Source organism: Cervus canadensis, chromosome 9, assembly GCF_019320065.1.
Source record: "Cervus canadensis isolate Bull #8, Minnesota chromosome 9, ASM1932006v1, whole genome shotgun sequence".
Classification (NCBI taxonomy): domain Eukaryota; kingdom Metazoa; phylum Chordata; class Mammalia; order Artiodactyla; family Cervidae; genus Cervus; species Cervus canadensis.
Genome location: NC_057394.1, coordinates 7950206 through 7966097, shown reverse-complemented (window position 1 = coordinate 7966097; position 15892 = coordinate 7950206). Strand labels below are relative to the sequence as shown.

The 15892-nt window shown below is 40.6% G+C and overlaps 1 protein-coding gene across 3 annotated transcripts in view; it reads left to right on the top strand.

The window, feature by feature from the left end:
• Positions 1 to 15892, top strand: part of LOC122447044 (basic immunoglobulin-like variable motif-containing protein) — a 62226-nt gene that overhangs the window by 14631 nt on the left and 31703 nt on the right. For 2 of the 3 annotated variants that reach the window (XM_043477338.1, XM_043477339.1), the window contains exons 5-11: positions 345 to 440; positions 954 to 1058; positions 1277 to 1371; positions 9734 to 9866; positions 10486 to 10572; positions 11513 to 11609; positions 13076 to 14998. In XM_043477338.1, the coding sequence (XP_043333273.1) occupies positions 345 to 440; positions 954 to 1058; positions 1277 to 1371; positions 9734 to 9866; positions 10486 to 10572; positions 11513 to 11609; positions 13076 to 13369 (907 nt within the window). In that variant the 3' untranslated portion in view covers positions 13370 to 14998. Of the gene's footprint in view, positions 1 to 344; positions 441 to 953; positions 1059 to 1276; positions 1372 to 9733; positions 9867 to 10485; positions 10573 to 11512; positions 11610 to 13075; positions 14999 to 15892 lie in introns of those variants that run through there. The other variant, XM_043477340.1, reaches the window with a different exon arrangement.

Here is a 15892-nt window from a genome sequence, read left to right as displayed (position 1 = left end):
TGGACTAAAGCCCTCCAGGCCTCTCTGTTCATGGGATTTTCCAGGTAAGAATACTGCAGTAGGTTACCATTTCCTCTTCCAGGAGATCTTCCTGACCCAGGGATTGAACCTGCATCTTCTGAGCTCCTGCATTGGTAGGAGTGTTCTTTATCACTTGAGCCAGTTATGCATTTATAATGTGTTTAACAAATATGAAAATACTTTAAATGAATAAATATTTAACATTGGTTTAAATGATCAAAGTTTTCATTATGCTAACACGCTGAGTTGCCATGAGTGTTCTGTTTCTATGTGTGTATTTTGTGTTTATTCAAGTGAAGAAAGCAGTCTTTTATTTTTTTCAGGTACTGCATAAGCCGACCACAATATAAGACTTCTTGTGGCATCTCCTCATTAGTTTCTTGTTGGAATTTCTTATATAGCACAATGGGAGCTGGAAAGTAAGTATGATAATTGATTAGTATCTCTAAACTCCAAACTGAGAAGTTATTTGGTGTTGCTTTTGCTATAATGGAAGATTTTGAAATATAGAATAATGAAAGATTTTTAGAAATATTCTTTTTTAAAAAAATGTATTTATTTATTGTTTGCATTGGGTCCTAGTTGCGATGCACAGACTTAGTTGTCCTGCAGAATGTGGGATCTTAGTTCCCTGACCAGGGATCGAACCCACATCCCCTGCATTGCAGGTGGATTCTTAACCACTGGACTGCCAGGGAAGTCCCTATAATGGAAGATTTTTAAGAACAGATTTTTTAGAAATTGGGGGAAAACTGCCATATTTTGTTTGAAACCTCTTAGCTAAAAATATATGCATGCATTGTTTTTGATAAGATAAAAATTTTAAATGTTAGTAAAACTGTTTGCAAATGAGACAGACATAGTAACACTGGGACAGGTTGCATTTGCATATGATGGAAATTGTCAAATGAAAGGCCATATTTCTTTTGTAGTCTTCCATCCATCACCCAAGAAGAAGCTTTACACATTTTGGGCTTTCAGCCTCCATTTGAAGATATTAGGTTCGGCCCCTTCACTGGAAATACGACACTTATGAGGTATGAAGCCCGTGCTTAGAGGAATGCCTTATTTCTAGTTCTGCAAAATAATAATTTTGTAGGTGTGCATTGGTAGTAAACCATGTATCTAACTGTTCAAACCCAACTTCTGATAGATATGTCAGACTTGGGCTCTGCCCGAATTTTACTGAAATTGGAATATCACTTTCTTTGTTATGGAATTGTTGCTTTGAATGAGTCTTCTTGTTATTTTTCAGGTGGTTTAGACAAATTAACGACCACTTCCATGTAAAAGGATGCTCATATGTTCTATATAAGCCTCATGGGAAGAATAAAACAGCTGGAGAAACTGGTAAGTAAATACATAGAAGATTTACACACACACACACAGATATATGCTTTAGGATTCATCTCAAAGATTGGTTTTGATTCATGGGATATGCTGTAAACTCTAAATACAGTCTATCACTCTATCTAAGAGGAAATCGTAATAGATAATATTGATGGTAATATATAGGATACTTTTCAATATACAGTTTAATATCTTTTAGTTCTTTTCCTCTTTGAATGTAGAACTTTTAAAACTTTATGGCATGTCGTAAACACTGCTTCAGCACGGTGTGTTTTTTGGGCCCGTGGGGTGTGTGTGTGTGAGAGAGAGAGAGAGAGAGAGAGAAAGAAAGAGAGAGAGAGAGCTTGCTGCTACTAAAATCCTTTCCGGAAGCAGCATGGAATTTGCAGTTCCTCTTCCTGAAAGGGAATGCAAGGGTTTTAGAATATTTGACGTTAGACTGGCGTAATAATGTGGAACAACAGGACAACAGACTGTGAAAGTGACACAGTTCTGTTATAAAAGGGTCTTGGTTGTTACAGAGAATAATGCAGTTGATCCTAAGGATTGTGTTAGTTATGTGCTAGTTAAATAATTTGCATTATTTGAACATTTCCATTTTTAAAATTTCATAATCACCTTTTGACTTTACAATCAGAAACCTACAACACAGTGTTAAAGAAAATGTTCTTCTGACACTTGTCAAAAGGGTAAGGGAGACTATTGAAGACTGTTGTAATGGGGAACTGGGTCATGGGAGAGCAATTGGGCTCAACCTGGAACAACAAACCAACTCTCAAAGCGAGGGTTCCATGGATGGAAGGTTATTAAGAAGAGACATCAAGGGTCCTTGCTGAACCGGTCTAACAGGTCTTATCTCAGGCAGTCTAAGGGTTCGGCTTTAAGAGTGAAGGATAAGGACCTTGATCTGGTATCCAGGTTGGGGATTCTCTCTCAACTGACTTTGGCGGAATTTTTGCTAAAACTGGATTCAGCCAGGATGGACACAGAAGCCCAAGGTCCAAGCCCAGCTGAGAAGAAGGCTCAGCAATGCCTTACTTGAGGTAGGATATAGGTGGGCTCCAGGTTGGGGAATTTATAGTCAGTCAGCTTCCTCTTTGCATTTCTTGACATCAGGGACAGCTGGGCTCCCGTTGAGGAATTTACAACCAACAAGAAACAGGATATATAGCCAGTCTTTGTCTCTTACCTCAAGGGAATAATCATAGCAAGGACAAACAAAGGACAAAACCCTGTCTGATAAGGGAGACACTACCCATGCGCAGAAAGGCTCCTTGGAGTCAAAAGTCAGAAGATAATTCCAGGCCATAATCAGTCGTGCTCCTCCCAGAAGCCTTCACTTTGAGATCCATCTTGGCTAGGGTATGCGTGCACACCCCAGGGGAGGGTCCTGAGACATATTAACTGGGGCGGGGTCGGGGGTGGGGGACAAAGCAAGGTGATTGGCCTGAGGGAAGACATAGATCTGGAAAACCGCCCCTTTATAAAGGATTTTAACTTCCCAAAGGCACCACTCTCTCTCTGAGTTTGCCCATGTGCCTTTCCCCATGTACTTTTCCTTTCAATAAACTTTTTACTTTACTCTTTATCTTCTGCCTGCTCGCCTGAATTTGTTCCTGACTAGGCAGGCAAGCCTCGGAAGGTTAGCCCTAACTGCTGGCTCCTGTGGCCCAGTGGTTAGGAGTCTGGGTCTGAGAAACTAAGCCCCTGTCTTCAGCGAGCACTTGCTGCTTCCTGCTGCGTGCGTCCGAAATCAAACTGAAGTCTGCTCAAGCAAAGTCTTTGTCTGCAGAGAGAGTACCTGGTTTACCAAGATCAAGGACTGAACACAGAGTAACAGTAAATAAATAGGGTCTATTTCTGTTGCCTTTTTGCAGGTGTATCAAGCTGCTTGTGAGTCAGGCAGACTTGGAGTCTGCATATTGGTTTCTGCACATACTGGTTCTGTGATCTGAACGAGGCGCTTAAACTGTCATTCGCTGAGCCAGTGTAGACTGTTCTCTTACCGAGCCAGTGTAGACCTTGTCTCCATATTTCCACCCCACAGGGTCACTGTGAAGATAAAAGGAGACATATTTGTAATATACTTAGTCCCTTGCTTGACAGAGTAAGGACTCAATAAATGTTAATTTTATTCTTACTGACTGAACTCTGTGCAGTTGCAGGGGGCCTTTCTCCATGGAGTTTCCCTGGTGGCACAGATGGTAAAGCGTCTGCCTGCAATGCAGGAGACCCGGGTTCGATCCCTGGGTCAGGAAGATCCCCTGGAGAAGGACATGGCAACCCACTCCAGTATTCTTGCCTGGAAAATTCCACAGACGGAAGAGCCTGAATAGGCTACAGTCCATGGGGTCGCAAAGAGTCAGACACGACTGAGCAACTTCACTTTCCTTTCCTTTCTCTATGAAAAGGGGAGCCTAAAATGTTGTGTTAATAATTTTTTCTCTTTCCATGGTGACTGTCAGCACAGCCTCTCTCAGTAATTGATCAGGCAATGAAAAACTAAGAGAAGATAGACTTTGCAACACACATCAGCGTTTTTCCTTTGAGGAAGTGGCTCTTCTCTCCATCCCTCCTCTTTTTTTTTGATTCGAGGAGAGGAATTGTTGCTATAATTTCTTCAAATGAATTTCAATACTGTATTTTCCCAGTTTTGTTCCTGTTTTCAGTTTCCCTATTACAAGACTTGACTCCTCACTGTCTCTTTTTCTACATGTGTTTTCCTGAAGGATAACTGATCCACGTCCCCCTTGATCTTCGTCTTCCAGCCTCAATGGTACTTAGCAAGCCCTGCCTTATGTCTGACACTCAAGATTCCTCTTAATTTCTGTAATACTGGTCATTTTTGTCTGTTGTTTGGCATTTGGGATGTGCAGCCTTATATGAAGTTGCATCTTAAAAAAAAAAAAAAAAAAAAGTTGCATCTTTTTTAATGTGTCTGCCCAGTGCCTCGGTCATAGGGACTTCCCTCAGTAGCCCTTTGATTCTAAGTATGCTGCTGCTGCTGCTGCTAAGTCGCTTTAGTTGTGTGCCCTCTGACTTTACCCATGTGACCCTTGGGACCTCTGATTGTATTCCCAGTGGAGAGTGTTAACCTGTGTTGAGCAGAAGTCGTTCCTGTTCCATCTCATTGTAGAAGACCGAGTTGCAGAGATAGGCTTTTCTTGTTTGTCTCTGGGATATTCAGTAGTGAAAACCGTGGCCAGTTGTTAGTGTGCGTTTAAAAAAAAATACTTTGAAATGTATCTTTTATTTGTTTAGATTTTTTTTGTGGGGTGCCCTGTGGCATAGCATGTGGGATCCCAGTTCCCCAGCCAGAGACTGAGCGCACACTCCCTGCAGTGCCAGCTCGGAGTCCCAGCCACTGGGCCACCAGGGAAGTCCCCTGCCTAGATTATTTTTAAGGACTCTCAGGCCTGTTTTCTTCAACAGGCTTTACATTTTCCTGGTGACTACACTTCTTAGATTTTGGAACTCCCTCTTTTCTGGTTGACATGCTCATTTCTTGTGGGCCTTCCGGAAATGTGAACTGAGCTTGTGCACGCTCAGTCATGTCCAACTCTGCAACCTCATGGACTGTGGCCTGCCAAGTTTCACTGTCCGTGGGATTTCTCAGGCAAGAATACTAGAGTGGGTTGCCATTTCCTTCTCCAGGGGAGCTTCCGGACCCGGGGATTGAACCTGCGTCTCTTGAATTGGAAGGCGGATTCGTTCCTACTGAACCACCTGGGAAGCCCTCACTCATGGAATAAAAGCAAAATCCAGGCATTTTAACAAAAATTAACAGATTTGACTGTGAATATGAGTTGAAGCATTTTTTTTTTTGGTTGTTGTTGTTTTTGAGTTGAAGCATTTTTTAAGAGCTGTATTTAATAATGACTCAAAAATTTTGTGCCAGAAGTTGTCAACATTAATGTCAAACTATTGGTTCACTTATTATTATTCACTTCCTATTACTATTACTTATTAGAGTAAAATGTCAAACTGTTGGTTCCCTTAGTTACCAGCTTTTGTGCCAGGAACATCTAGATTCATTTGTTTTTTATAGCTAGCTTGAAAATTACACTAACATTCACGTACTTCGTTTTTATTCATCTAGTAGACACCTTTGCCCTATCCCGACGTAACTCGTGTATACGCTCACCCTGGCCCTTGCTACCGGTTAACTACAGTGTCCTAGTGCTTCTTGAGTGGACTGTGTGTTTATGTTCTGTTTTCCTCATCTTCTGGTTTTCTCCAGTTCATATTCGACACAAGATCGGATCAGTCTTTTCTGTGTGTGGCACTGATATGTCCTTTCCTACTCTGGGGACCGTGTAGCTTGCTGAAAGCACAAGGCCCTTAGCACCATCCCAGGCGAGAACAGATTGGTCTTTCGATGCTGTCCTGCATGTACCAGTTGAATTTAGAAGATTCAGGGGTCTAAGAACCTTGCAGGATGATACTGTGTTGCTAGATTACAGAATCTGGTTCTTGTCTTTGAAGGTATAAAAATACATTTTGATAAGTTCTTTAAGAGTTCTCTGGAGTTCTGTTCTTATAGAATAGACTCTTCCTCAGCAGGCTCACAGAATATCAGAATGCTAACATATTGACTGAGAGTGAGAAATACAGTATCCAAGGCACCAGCGTTTTCTCGATGGCTGCTCAGGACACCACTGCCCCCCAGGGGCCAGTGGGCCAGCACATTCTGGTAGTTTCGTTCTGCTTTCTCTACACCATCCGCATCGTGGCTCTGCATTTGGCAGTGGCTGCTTTGTCGCTGAAGTTTCGATTCTTGACATCCTCTGGTTTAGACTCCACATCAGTCTGAATTTAGTTTCCACCTCTGGGCAGCATCACTGTCTTGGGTGACTGCCTTAATGTACTAAGTGCTGTGTTTACTGTCTTTTGTTTCAGAAGGTGACCTTTTTCTGACCTCACCCTGCATTTCTGGGGGTGCCCTCCATTCTGGACCAGACGATGCGCTCTTCCCTGACTGTCCCCCTCCCGTGCAGTAGTGTGGTTTTCTCCACACGCCCCTTCCTCTGTCTGGGTTGTCAGAATCCTGCCACTTGATTTTGTTCTGTCCTGAATGCCACCCCCTTCTTGATTCCTTAAACCCAGGTGCTCTTTCTCCTTTGAATTACACCCCTTTTTTTTTCATGGCATTTTTTCCACTCTATATCCAAGTCACCTCTTTTATCTTCTCTACGAGGGCAGCTTGAGGTACTGTGCATTCCTTGTCTTTTGTTTCCTTATGGTTCCTGATATATTGGGTTGGCCAAACAATTCAGGTTTTCCTGTTACAGAAACTGTCATGATACAGCTTACAGAAAGGCCTGAATGAACTTTTTGGCTAACCTAATAGTTGGTAGCTGTTCATTAATTTGCTTCCTGAATTGAGTGCAATAAAAATTTCCTGTTAACCTTAGACCAGTGGCTCTCGAGATGTGATGCCTAGATGAATATTAGCATCACCTGGTAACATGTTAGACATGCAAATTATTGGTCCCCACTCCAGGTCTACTGGGTCAGTCACTGAGGGGGTAGGTATCAGAAATCTATTATTTAACAAGCCCTTCCTGCTCAGGTTTGAGAACTACTGCTGTGGCCTTTCTGGACTTCCCAGGTGGCGCTAGTGGTAAAGCCTGGCAATGCAGGAGACGTAAGAGACACGGGTTTGATCCCTGGGTCAGGAAGATCCCTGGAGGAGGGCATGGCAACCGACTCCAGTATTCTTGCCTGGAGAATCCCATGGACAGAGGAGCCTGCTGGGCTACAGTCAATGGGGTCACAAAGAGTCAGACACAAATGAAGTGTCTTAGCATGCACATACGCTGTTGCCTTTCTAAAGAGGTGCTATCCTGCTTCTTTGTCAGGAGTATGGTCTTCCACTGACAGGAAACTCAGTGAGTTTTCATTCTGTGCTCCGCTGAGTCCTGGGAATTCTATGGCGGTGCCTCAGGGCTGGTGAGGGGAGAGGGGTGAGCCCATAGATTCCCTCCCTCCTTTGGGCCACAGTAACAGCTTTGATCCTTTTTATGAATTGGCCTGGCATGTAAACTTTCCTTGCAGAAGGAGTTCCATGTCAAAATAAATCTGAATATTACTGATCTGAATTAGAGGTCAGCAAACAACAGCCCGTGAGCACGCAGCCCATTTTACAAATAGAGTTTTATTGGCACATAGACATATCCATTTGCTTGCACACGGCCCGTGGCTGTTTCTGTCCGTGGCTGCTTTCAGCCACAGTGACAGAGCTGAGCAGTAGCAAAGGTAGTGCCCTGATCCAGGCTTCCCCCGTGGCTCAGCTGGTAAACAATCTGCCTGCAGTGCAGGAGACCCAGGTTTGATCCCTGAATCAGCAAGATGCCCTGGAGAAGGAAATGGCAACCCACTCCAGTATTCTTGCCTGGAGAATCCCAGGGACAGAGGAGCCTGGGGAGGCTACAGTCCACGGGGTCGCAAAGAGTCAGACAAGACTTAGTGACTGAACAACAACAATCTAAGTCCATCCGAACGTTGTCATGTACTTTGAAATAATAACAAAAGACATACCCAAGTAGCATGATCATTACTCCATAGAAGAAAACCCACCTCGTGTCCTCTGGAAAACGAGGACATAGTCAAAGAGTATTTGTAGCAGATGAAATAGCATGAATATTAATGAGGACAAACTTTCATTCCTATCTCATTTGCCCCTGAATATGTTCCAGACATTAATGTGACTCCTACTCATAATCACAATAAGGAAATCAGCTGTTTTGGATTATATTTGACTTAAGGAGGGAAGTGTGAAATAAAGATTTCCATTAAAAAGTTACAATAAAGTTCTTTCACAGGAAGTTTTAGTTATCTGGGGTAACTTTTTATTTGGCATTTTCACAATCTGACAGATTTCAAGAGTTCTTTCTAAGCCAGTTATGTGTGTAAGAATCTTTAGTATTTACTGGATTTATGAAGAGTCCAAACCTATTTACATTTGCTTACTATTCTGGAATATATCTACGATCAAGTTCAGCTATGGAAACGAAATACTGAGCATCTTCTGAATTTTAGTTCTTAGAATTCTTCATTTAGAACTGTCCTTGGGTGTCAGTTTTTAGTTTGTCTGGGGAACTCAGCCTGAAACAGCAGAAAGACTTTTTTATCATTATAAAATAGAGATTATAGTAGAAAAGATTACCTTGCATGCAGGAATGCACATAATGGAGTAAAAATCTATGGTGAATCTATGAGTAAAAATCTCCTAGCTGAAAAAACCTTGGAGAAAGAGTTTAAGACAGAAATGTTATGGTCTCCATGGAGCTCACAAGTTGTGTGTATCTGTGGGGGTTGGGAGTGGGCACCCACCTTCTTGGCACTGTTACAGCCATTGACCAGCTGTTCTTGGGCTTCAGCTGTTTCAGTGGCCAGAAAGTCCATCAGAAAAGCCATAACTTGCAAGTTTTCTTCTACTTCAACCATTTTTAGGATTTCCCGTCTTAATGGGCTATTTGTTCATGAATAATGTAGCTTCTTCCAGGAGATGCAAGTTAATGAAACTTCAGTTAATGGCTTTTAAGTATTGAGTGGTGGTCAAGACTGGTTTCTTATGTAATACTTTTGAAATTACTTTGTAACTAATTCATGCAGCCATCGGAAAGATACAAGGAGAAGCAGTTATAAGAGGATACAGTGGTTCACCAGCCAGTCTCTATAAAGATGTTCTTACCACTTGGCTTGTGAAAGCTGTTCCTCTAATTTGGGTGATTTTTGTAGAAAGGATTGTAATGTGTGTTAATGGGAGAAAGTTTTCATCTTTGGAACTTGTTTGGAGTTTGTATTTGTCCGTATACTTCAGTGGTTTCCAAATTGGGATGTTTGCATATGACAGCTGTGCAGAGTGATCACTGTGGTCTGAGAAGAATGTATTAGAATGTCCACATTTTGATCTAATTAAAAATTCCTATTTTTGTGTATCTTTTATATTAGTAGTCAATATACATAGTTTATAAACAAACATGCTTATCATGGACATTCTTACTTAGAAATTTCTAGTGACAGATGTGTACAACCAGAGAAGTTGAGACCCTTGCTATATATAACAAGTATTAACTTTTGTAGACAAGCATGTGTGTTATTTGAAGGTTTTGGTAATCAAGGACATATTTCAGTTATTTAGTTTGCTATTCAGTTTATCTGAATTTCAGTCTAAAGGGTAAAATTGAAATCCATTAATTAAAAAAAAATCTATCAATAGTTATTCATTTTTTCCTCAGCAATGTCCATTTGTACCAAGTAATATCTCTTCTGCCTTTGAGTCCTTAACTAATTGTTTGTATAAAGTATAGACAGTGCATTATGGTCCCTCAGTTGGTTTGTTTTTGCTTTTTTGTAGCTTCTGGGGCCTTGTCGAAGTTAACTCATGGATTGAAAGATGAATCATTAGCTTATATCTATCATTGCCAAAATCATTATTTTTGTCCAATTGGCTTTGAAGCAACCCCTGTTAAGGCAAATAAAGCATATAAGTAAGTATTTTTATATTTTATGTGCATACTTTACCAGGAAAATATATTGTTGAAAGCATTTATGAAATATTTGGTTCATTAGACATTGGAAGACTTGATGATTTTCTTTCCTTACACCAAGTAAGACTATCCTTTTAAACACTGTAGCTTAATCTTTTGCAGAATTTTGTTTGGTTAATTAGGCTTTTCTCAGCATTCCCTGGTGGCTCAGTGGTAAAGAATCTGCCTGAAACGCAGCAGAGGTGGGTTCCCTCCCTGGGTCGGGAAGATCCCCTGGAGAAGGAAGTGGCAACCCACTCCAATATTCTTGCCTGGAGAATACCATGGACAGAGGAATCTGGTGGGCTGCAGTCCATGGGGTCTCAAAAGAGTCAGACATGACTTAGCAAGTAAACAAAAGCATTTTGTAACAAGGGATCAAACCCTACCCTAATTTATGCTTCCTCTTTAATGGCCTTTGGAGTTTTGTTCAGACCTTAACTCCAGTTCTATTCTAGTGCTACTGAATGCTATTTCTGCGTAAACCTCAGTGTATGTTTTATCAGTATATGATTGAAGTGATATTTTCAAGGGAGTGAATGACTTTATGAAGCTTACTGTGAATGTATTTTATATCTAGCAGGGGCCCCCTCACACCACAGGAAGTAGAATATTGGATCTTAATTGGAGAATCAAGTAGAAAACATCCTGCTATTCACTGTAAAAAGTATGTTAACCCCTCCCTCTCCACTTTTCCTCAATTTCTGCTAAAAAGCCTGTTGGAATTTTAATTAGATTAGAATCCATAGAATCCATAGTTTAGTTTGGGGAGCATCACATCTGAATAATGTGGAGTCTTCTCTTTATAAACACAGACTTTATCTCCACTTAATTAGAGCTTAATTTCTCTTGGCAATGGTATTTCTCAGCATAGAGTTTTATATATATTTTGTTAAAAATTTTTCCTAAGTGTGTATATTTTTTGATGCTGTTGTAAATTGATTTAGTTGAAGTAATAGTTGAGTTACAATGCTTTGTGAGTTTTAGGTATACAGTAAAGTGATTCAGTTATATATATATATTTTCAAATTATTTCCCATTATAGGTTATTACAATATTGAATATTGTTCCTGTAAGCTCATTTTTAAAATATCTTATCTCAGTTATTTTCTCGTAGTGTACAAAAATACAATGGATTTTTCTATATAGGCCTTAAATCTTACACCTTTATCAAATTCAGTTGTTAGTTCTAGTAACAGATTTGCAATACAAAGCAATTTGTAATTGTTTTGGATTTTCTACACCATCAATCATGTTGTTTGTGAATAAAGGCATACTAACTTATAAAACTTTTGAAAATATACTTGACTCCAATTAAAAAGAAAATATGGAATGTTTCCACACTAGCCTGCAGGATGTCACTTAACATCCACATATATTTTTATTTCATATGGAGAGTAACCATTTTTAACCTTGGCATTAGTTGGATAAAGAGAACTGTCATTAAAAAGAGGATTTATGGAAACCTAATAGATGAAATCATCCTCTGATGGGAGAAGTAATGCCATGGTACTGTTGTAGCAAGTTACTCACGTGAAAAGTTCCATTACTTTTTAAAAGTATTTTGAACTTAAAGAAAATTGTGCTTTATTCTTCCTTAACAATAGATGGGCAGATATTGTTACTGATCTAAACACTCAAAATCCAGAATATCTAGATATCCGGCACTTAGAGAGGGGACTGCAGTATCGAAAGACAAAGAAGGTAAGAATACCACTGTGTGAGAAAGTATTTCTCGACTAGCCAAAATGCAGTAATTTTACTCAGCACTCTAGGTTGTAAATAACAGAAACCCAGTTCATACTGTTTTAGACCAAAAAGTGAAAATTGAGGACACACACGTGTCTTTAAAAGGAAATTTACAATAGCTAGGACATGGAAGCAACCTAGATGTCCATTGACAGATGAATGGGTAAAGAAGTTATGGTGCATATACACAATGGAATATTACTCAGCTATAAAAAGAAATGCATTTGAGTCAGTTCTAATGAAGTAGATGAACCTAGAGCCTTTTATACAGAATAAAGTATGTCAGAAAGAGACAAATATAGTATACTAACACATATCTGTGGAATATAGAAAGGTAGTACTGATGATTCTCCATGCAAGGTGGCAAAGGAGACAGACGTAAAGACTTTTGGACAGAGTGGAGGAAGGAGAGGGTGGGATGATTTGAGAGAGCAGCACTGAAACACATACATTGCCATATGTAAGATAGACAGCTGGTGGGAATTTGCTGTATGCTGCAGGGAACCCAAAGCCGGTGCTCTGTGACAACCTAGAGGGGTGGTCCGTGGGTGGGAGGCGGGAGGGACGTTCAAAAGGGAGGGGACCTATGTATACCTGTGGCCGACTCATGTTGAGGTATGGCAGAAACCACCACAGTATTGTAAAGTAATTATCTTCTAATTTAAAAAAGGCAAGACGTCCAGCTGGGTGCCAGGCAGAAATGTTGTCAGGGGCAGGCAGCTACTCTGTCTCGTTCTCAGCTGTCTTTCTGTTTGCTTCCTGAAGATCATCGCCTTTCAACTTAGGTTCTCCCTTTCAGAAGAACAGTCTAGACTGAGACGGGCCTGCCTCCAGCCCAGTTCTGTAGTCCTGGCCCAGCTTGAGTCAGGTGCTGACTCCCCGGGCATTAACTGTGGCCTTGGGGCAGAGCCGTGTTTACAAACAAGGCCGCTGGGGGCCGTTCTCAGGGAATGGTATGTTCTGTGGGTTGAGGAGACAGCCCATTGCTATAATCCCACTAACATGTAAAGAACACATAGCGGGGAGAGGAAGAGGAATGAGCTTGGTGTTTGGATTAGGCAACGTGGGAGGGCCAAGCGTGTGTGAGAGGTAGAGAGGTGTAGGGGGTGGGGAAGGGGTCTTGGCTCCTGTGGACATTGTTATATTTTTGTAAAGGCAGCTGGTCAGGAAAGATGCTGGGTAGTGTGATCTGATGATGTTGGAAAGGATAAATACTATTTAGATGCAGGTAACTGCGGGAAGAAATCCTATGGACAGAGGAGCCTGGTTGGCTACAGTCCGTGGGGTCGCGAAGAGTCAGCACAACAGCACACACGCACGAAGGAGGGAAAATAAGACAATTCGTTGGAACCCACATATTATAGTATAACTAGTTTCCTAGTGTTTTCTGAAGCCAACATTTTTTTTTTTTTTCTTCTCAGGTTGGAGGAAATTTGCATTGCATCATAGCATTCCAGAGACTTAGCTGGCAAAGATTTGGCCTTTGGAACTTTCCATTTGGAACCATTAGACAGGAATCACAGCCTCCAACACATGCCCAGGGAATTGCCAAATCTGAGAGCGAGGACAATATCTCCAAGAAACAGCACGGGCGCCTGGGCCGGTCTTTCAGTACTGGTTTCCATCAGGACTCGACGTGGAAAAAGATGTCCAGTGTCCACGAGAGAAGGAACAGTGGCTACCGTGGTTACAGTGATTACGAGGGGAATGAGTGACCACGCTGCGTCCCTACGATGGTGTCACGCACACAGCTGGTCACGGCGGGACTGCATTGAGGCAGTACGAGATTTTAAGTCTACGTTAAATAGGAACAGATCTTGTGGGGCAAAGCATAACCTTGTAGTTCCTCCGGTAAATAAGTTTGTATATGAATAGGATGGGTGATTTCAGACATATAAACAGATAAGCACAGATTTTTTTTTTTTTTGTCCTTTTAAAATTAAGAGTATATGAACATTCTGGACCATTTTGCAAAGTCCAATAAAATTACATATAAACAAATCAGACACAATTTCATTGAATAGCATCATGATTTGAAATACTTAAGCATGAAGGGATTTCTCATGGCTTGACCCCCAGATATATGTTGCAGTTTTATTCCTAAGTTCAAAATTTAAGGTACTCACTCTCTGCCCTTTGAAAAAAATTGGGCCTGTTGACTTCTAGTTTTTCTCTCGTGGTTAAAGCTCATTTCAGATAATTTAGTGAGTCTAGAAATTCCTTTCTACATGTAGCGGTATCTTGCCTGCCTCGTATTTTTCCTGATTAACTTTCTCAGGATTCTCAATAAAGAGGCAAAAGAGAAAAGACTCCAGGCACTGATCTTTTCTGCTGGTGCAGATGGGTGACTTTGTGCATCAACTCAGGTGTTCTGGACTTTCTTGGTATGTTGTTTTTTCATATTGACAAGAACTTTAGGTCTTGAAAGACTTCTATAAGTCTACAATAAACCTTTGTTTAGGGATAGAGTAAATGAACAAGTGGGTCTCCCTGATGGCCCAGTGGTAAAGAACCCACCTGCCAATGCAAGAGTCATGGGTTTGATCCCTGGTTTGGGAAGATCCCCTGGAGATGGAAATGGCAACCCACTCCAGTATTTTTGCCTGGGAAATCCCATGGACAGAGGGGCCTGGCGGGCTACAGTCCATGGGATCGCAAAGGGTCAGACATGACCTAGCGACTAGAACAACAAAATAACAAGTGGCATCTGAAGTTCCTACACCCAAGGTAACCTTTGAGATGAGATCTGATATTTGACTGGTCCCCCAAGATGGAGTCATGTGTTGATTAAAAAAAAGCATTAAGGATGCGTTAGGACTGCCCATCACTCAGAGGGCAACTATCCATATTCCAGGCTCTGAGCTCTTTCCTTCTGTAAAACCATATAGACTATTAGCTATTTGAAGTGAGTGTGTAATCGTTCAGAACGTGTGGATTTCATGTATCTGAGCTCCTGTCTTCTGCTGCCAACCTGTGACTCATGAACAACTAGGATCTCTTGTTCTTTCATTCCAGGGGCTGTTCTAGGACTCCAATCAGTAACTTGATTATTACAAGGTGCTGAATCTGTTGGTAACCATATTGCAATACACCTCAAGGAAAGGGTTCAGATTTTTATTTTGAAAATATTTTCATTTCCTTCTCTTTTGAATTTTATATCCATGTATCCACTCAGATACTCCTAGCCTACAGATGGCGATATTACGAAATGGGCATTTTTCTGAAGAGAATATTTTGCTTGAAAGGCAAAGGACTGAAAGAGATTTGTAGGTTGTTGATTTTGTTACTTCATATTGGAACTTTTAAGAAGTTTTCATCAATAAAGTTTTGTTTTCTACTTTTAATCATGTGAATGTTTTGAACTTTTAAGGATGGAATGGCCTTATAATTTGAAGTATATGACAGAAGTACATGACAGAATTTGTCAATTCTGCCTGAGTAGCATAAGAAACATCTGACTTTTATAATCAGTGAGACTATAGGCATATGTCTGTAATTTTAGATTTTTGTAAGACTTTATAACAGGAAATAGAAAATGTAATTCTTTAGCTTGAACCAAATGAAACTGTAATTTCTGGAGGTCAAATCTGGTTGATTTCATATAGCTCAGCCAAATATTTCAGAGAAGAGGTTGGTAAAAAATGGAGATGAATACAACATAAAACAGAGAACACAGTGACATCTAGGAAAGGAGGATGAGTTTATACATATTGCCTATTGGCCACAATCAACACTTAATATACATGATCACTTGATAACTTGGTTTACAAGTTTGGCAGTTATGAGGAGCACGCTGAGGTTAACAGGGACTGCTTTTCCAGAATCTGTAAGCAAGTGACTGCCCGTTGCTCTTTGAAGATTGTTAACATTCCTGTCATAATTTCTTGGTCAGTTTTTCTTAGGGGTCTCCAGAAAAGCAATGAAAGTTCATATTACTGGCTCATTACTAACTAGCTGTTATTATCTTGGGCAAGTTTGAGATTGTTTTTCTTGTGCATAATTCCTCATTGGATAAAATGGGGATAATAGTACTTATCTTACAAACTGTTTTGAAGAATAAGTTAATATGTGTAAAGTGTTTTGAACAGTGCTTTCTAGATAGGAATTGCTATTTAAGTGCTTGTTATTATTATTACTAGCCTATATAATGTGTATTCTGTCAGAATTTTGATAGAGAGCCCTTTGCTGCTGCTGTTGCTAAGTCACTTCAGTTGTGTCTGACTCTTTGTGACCCTATG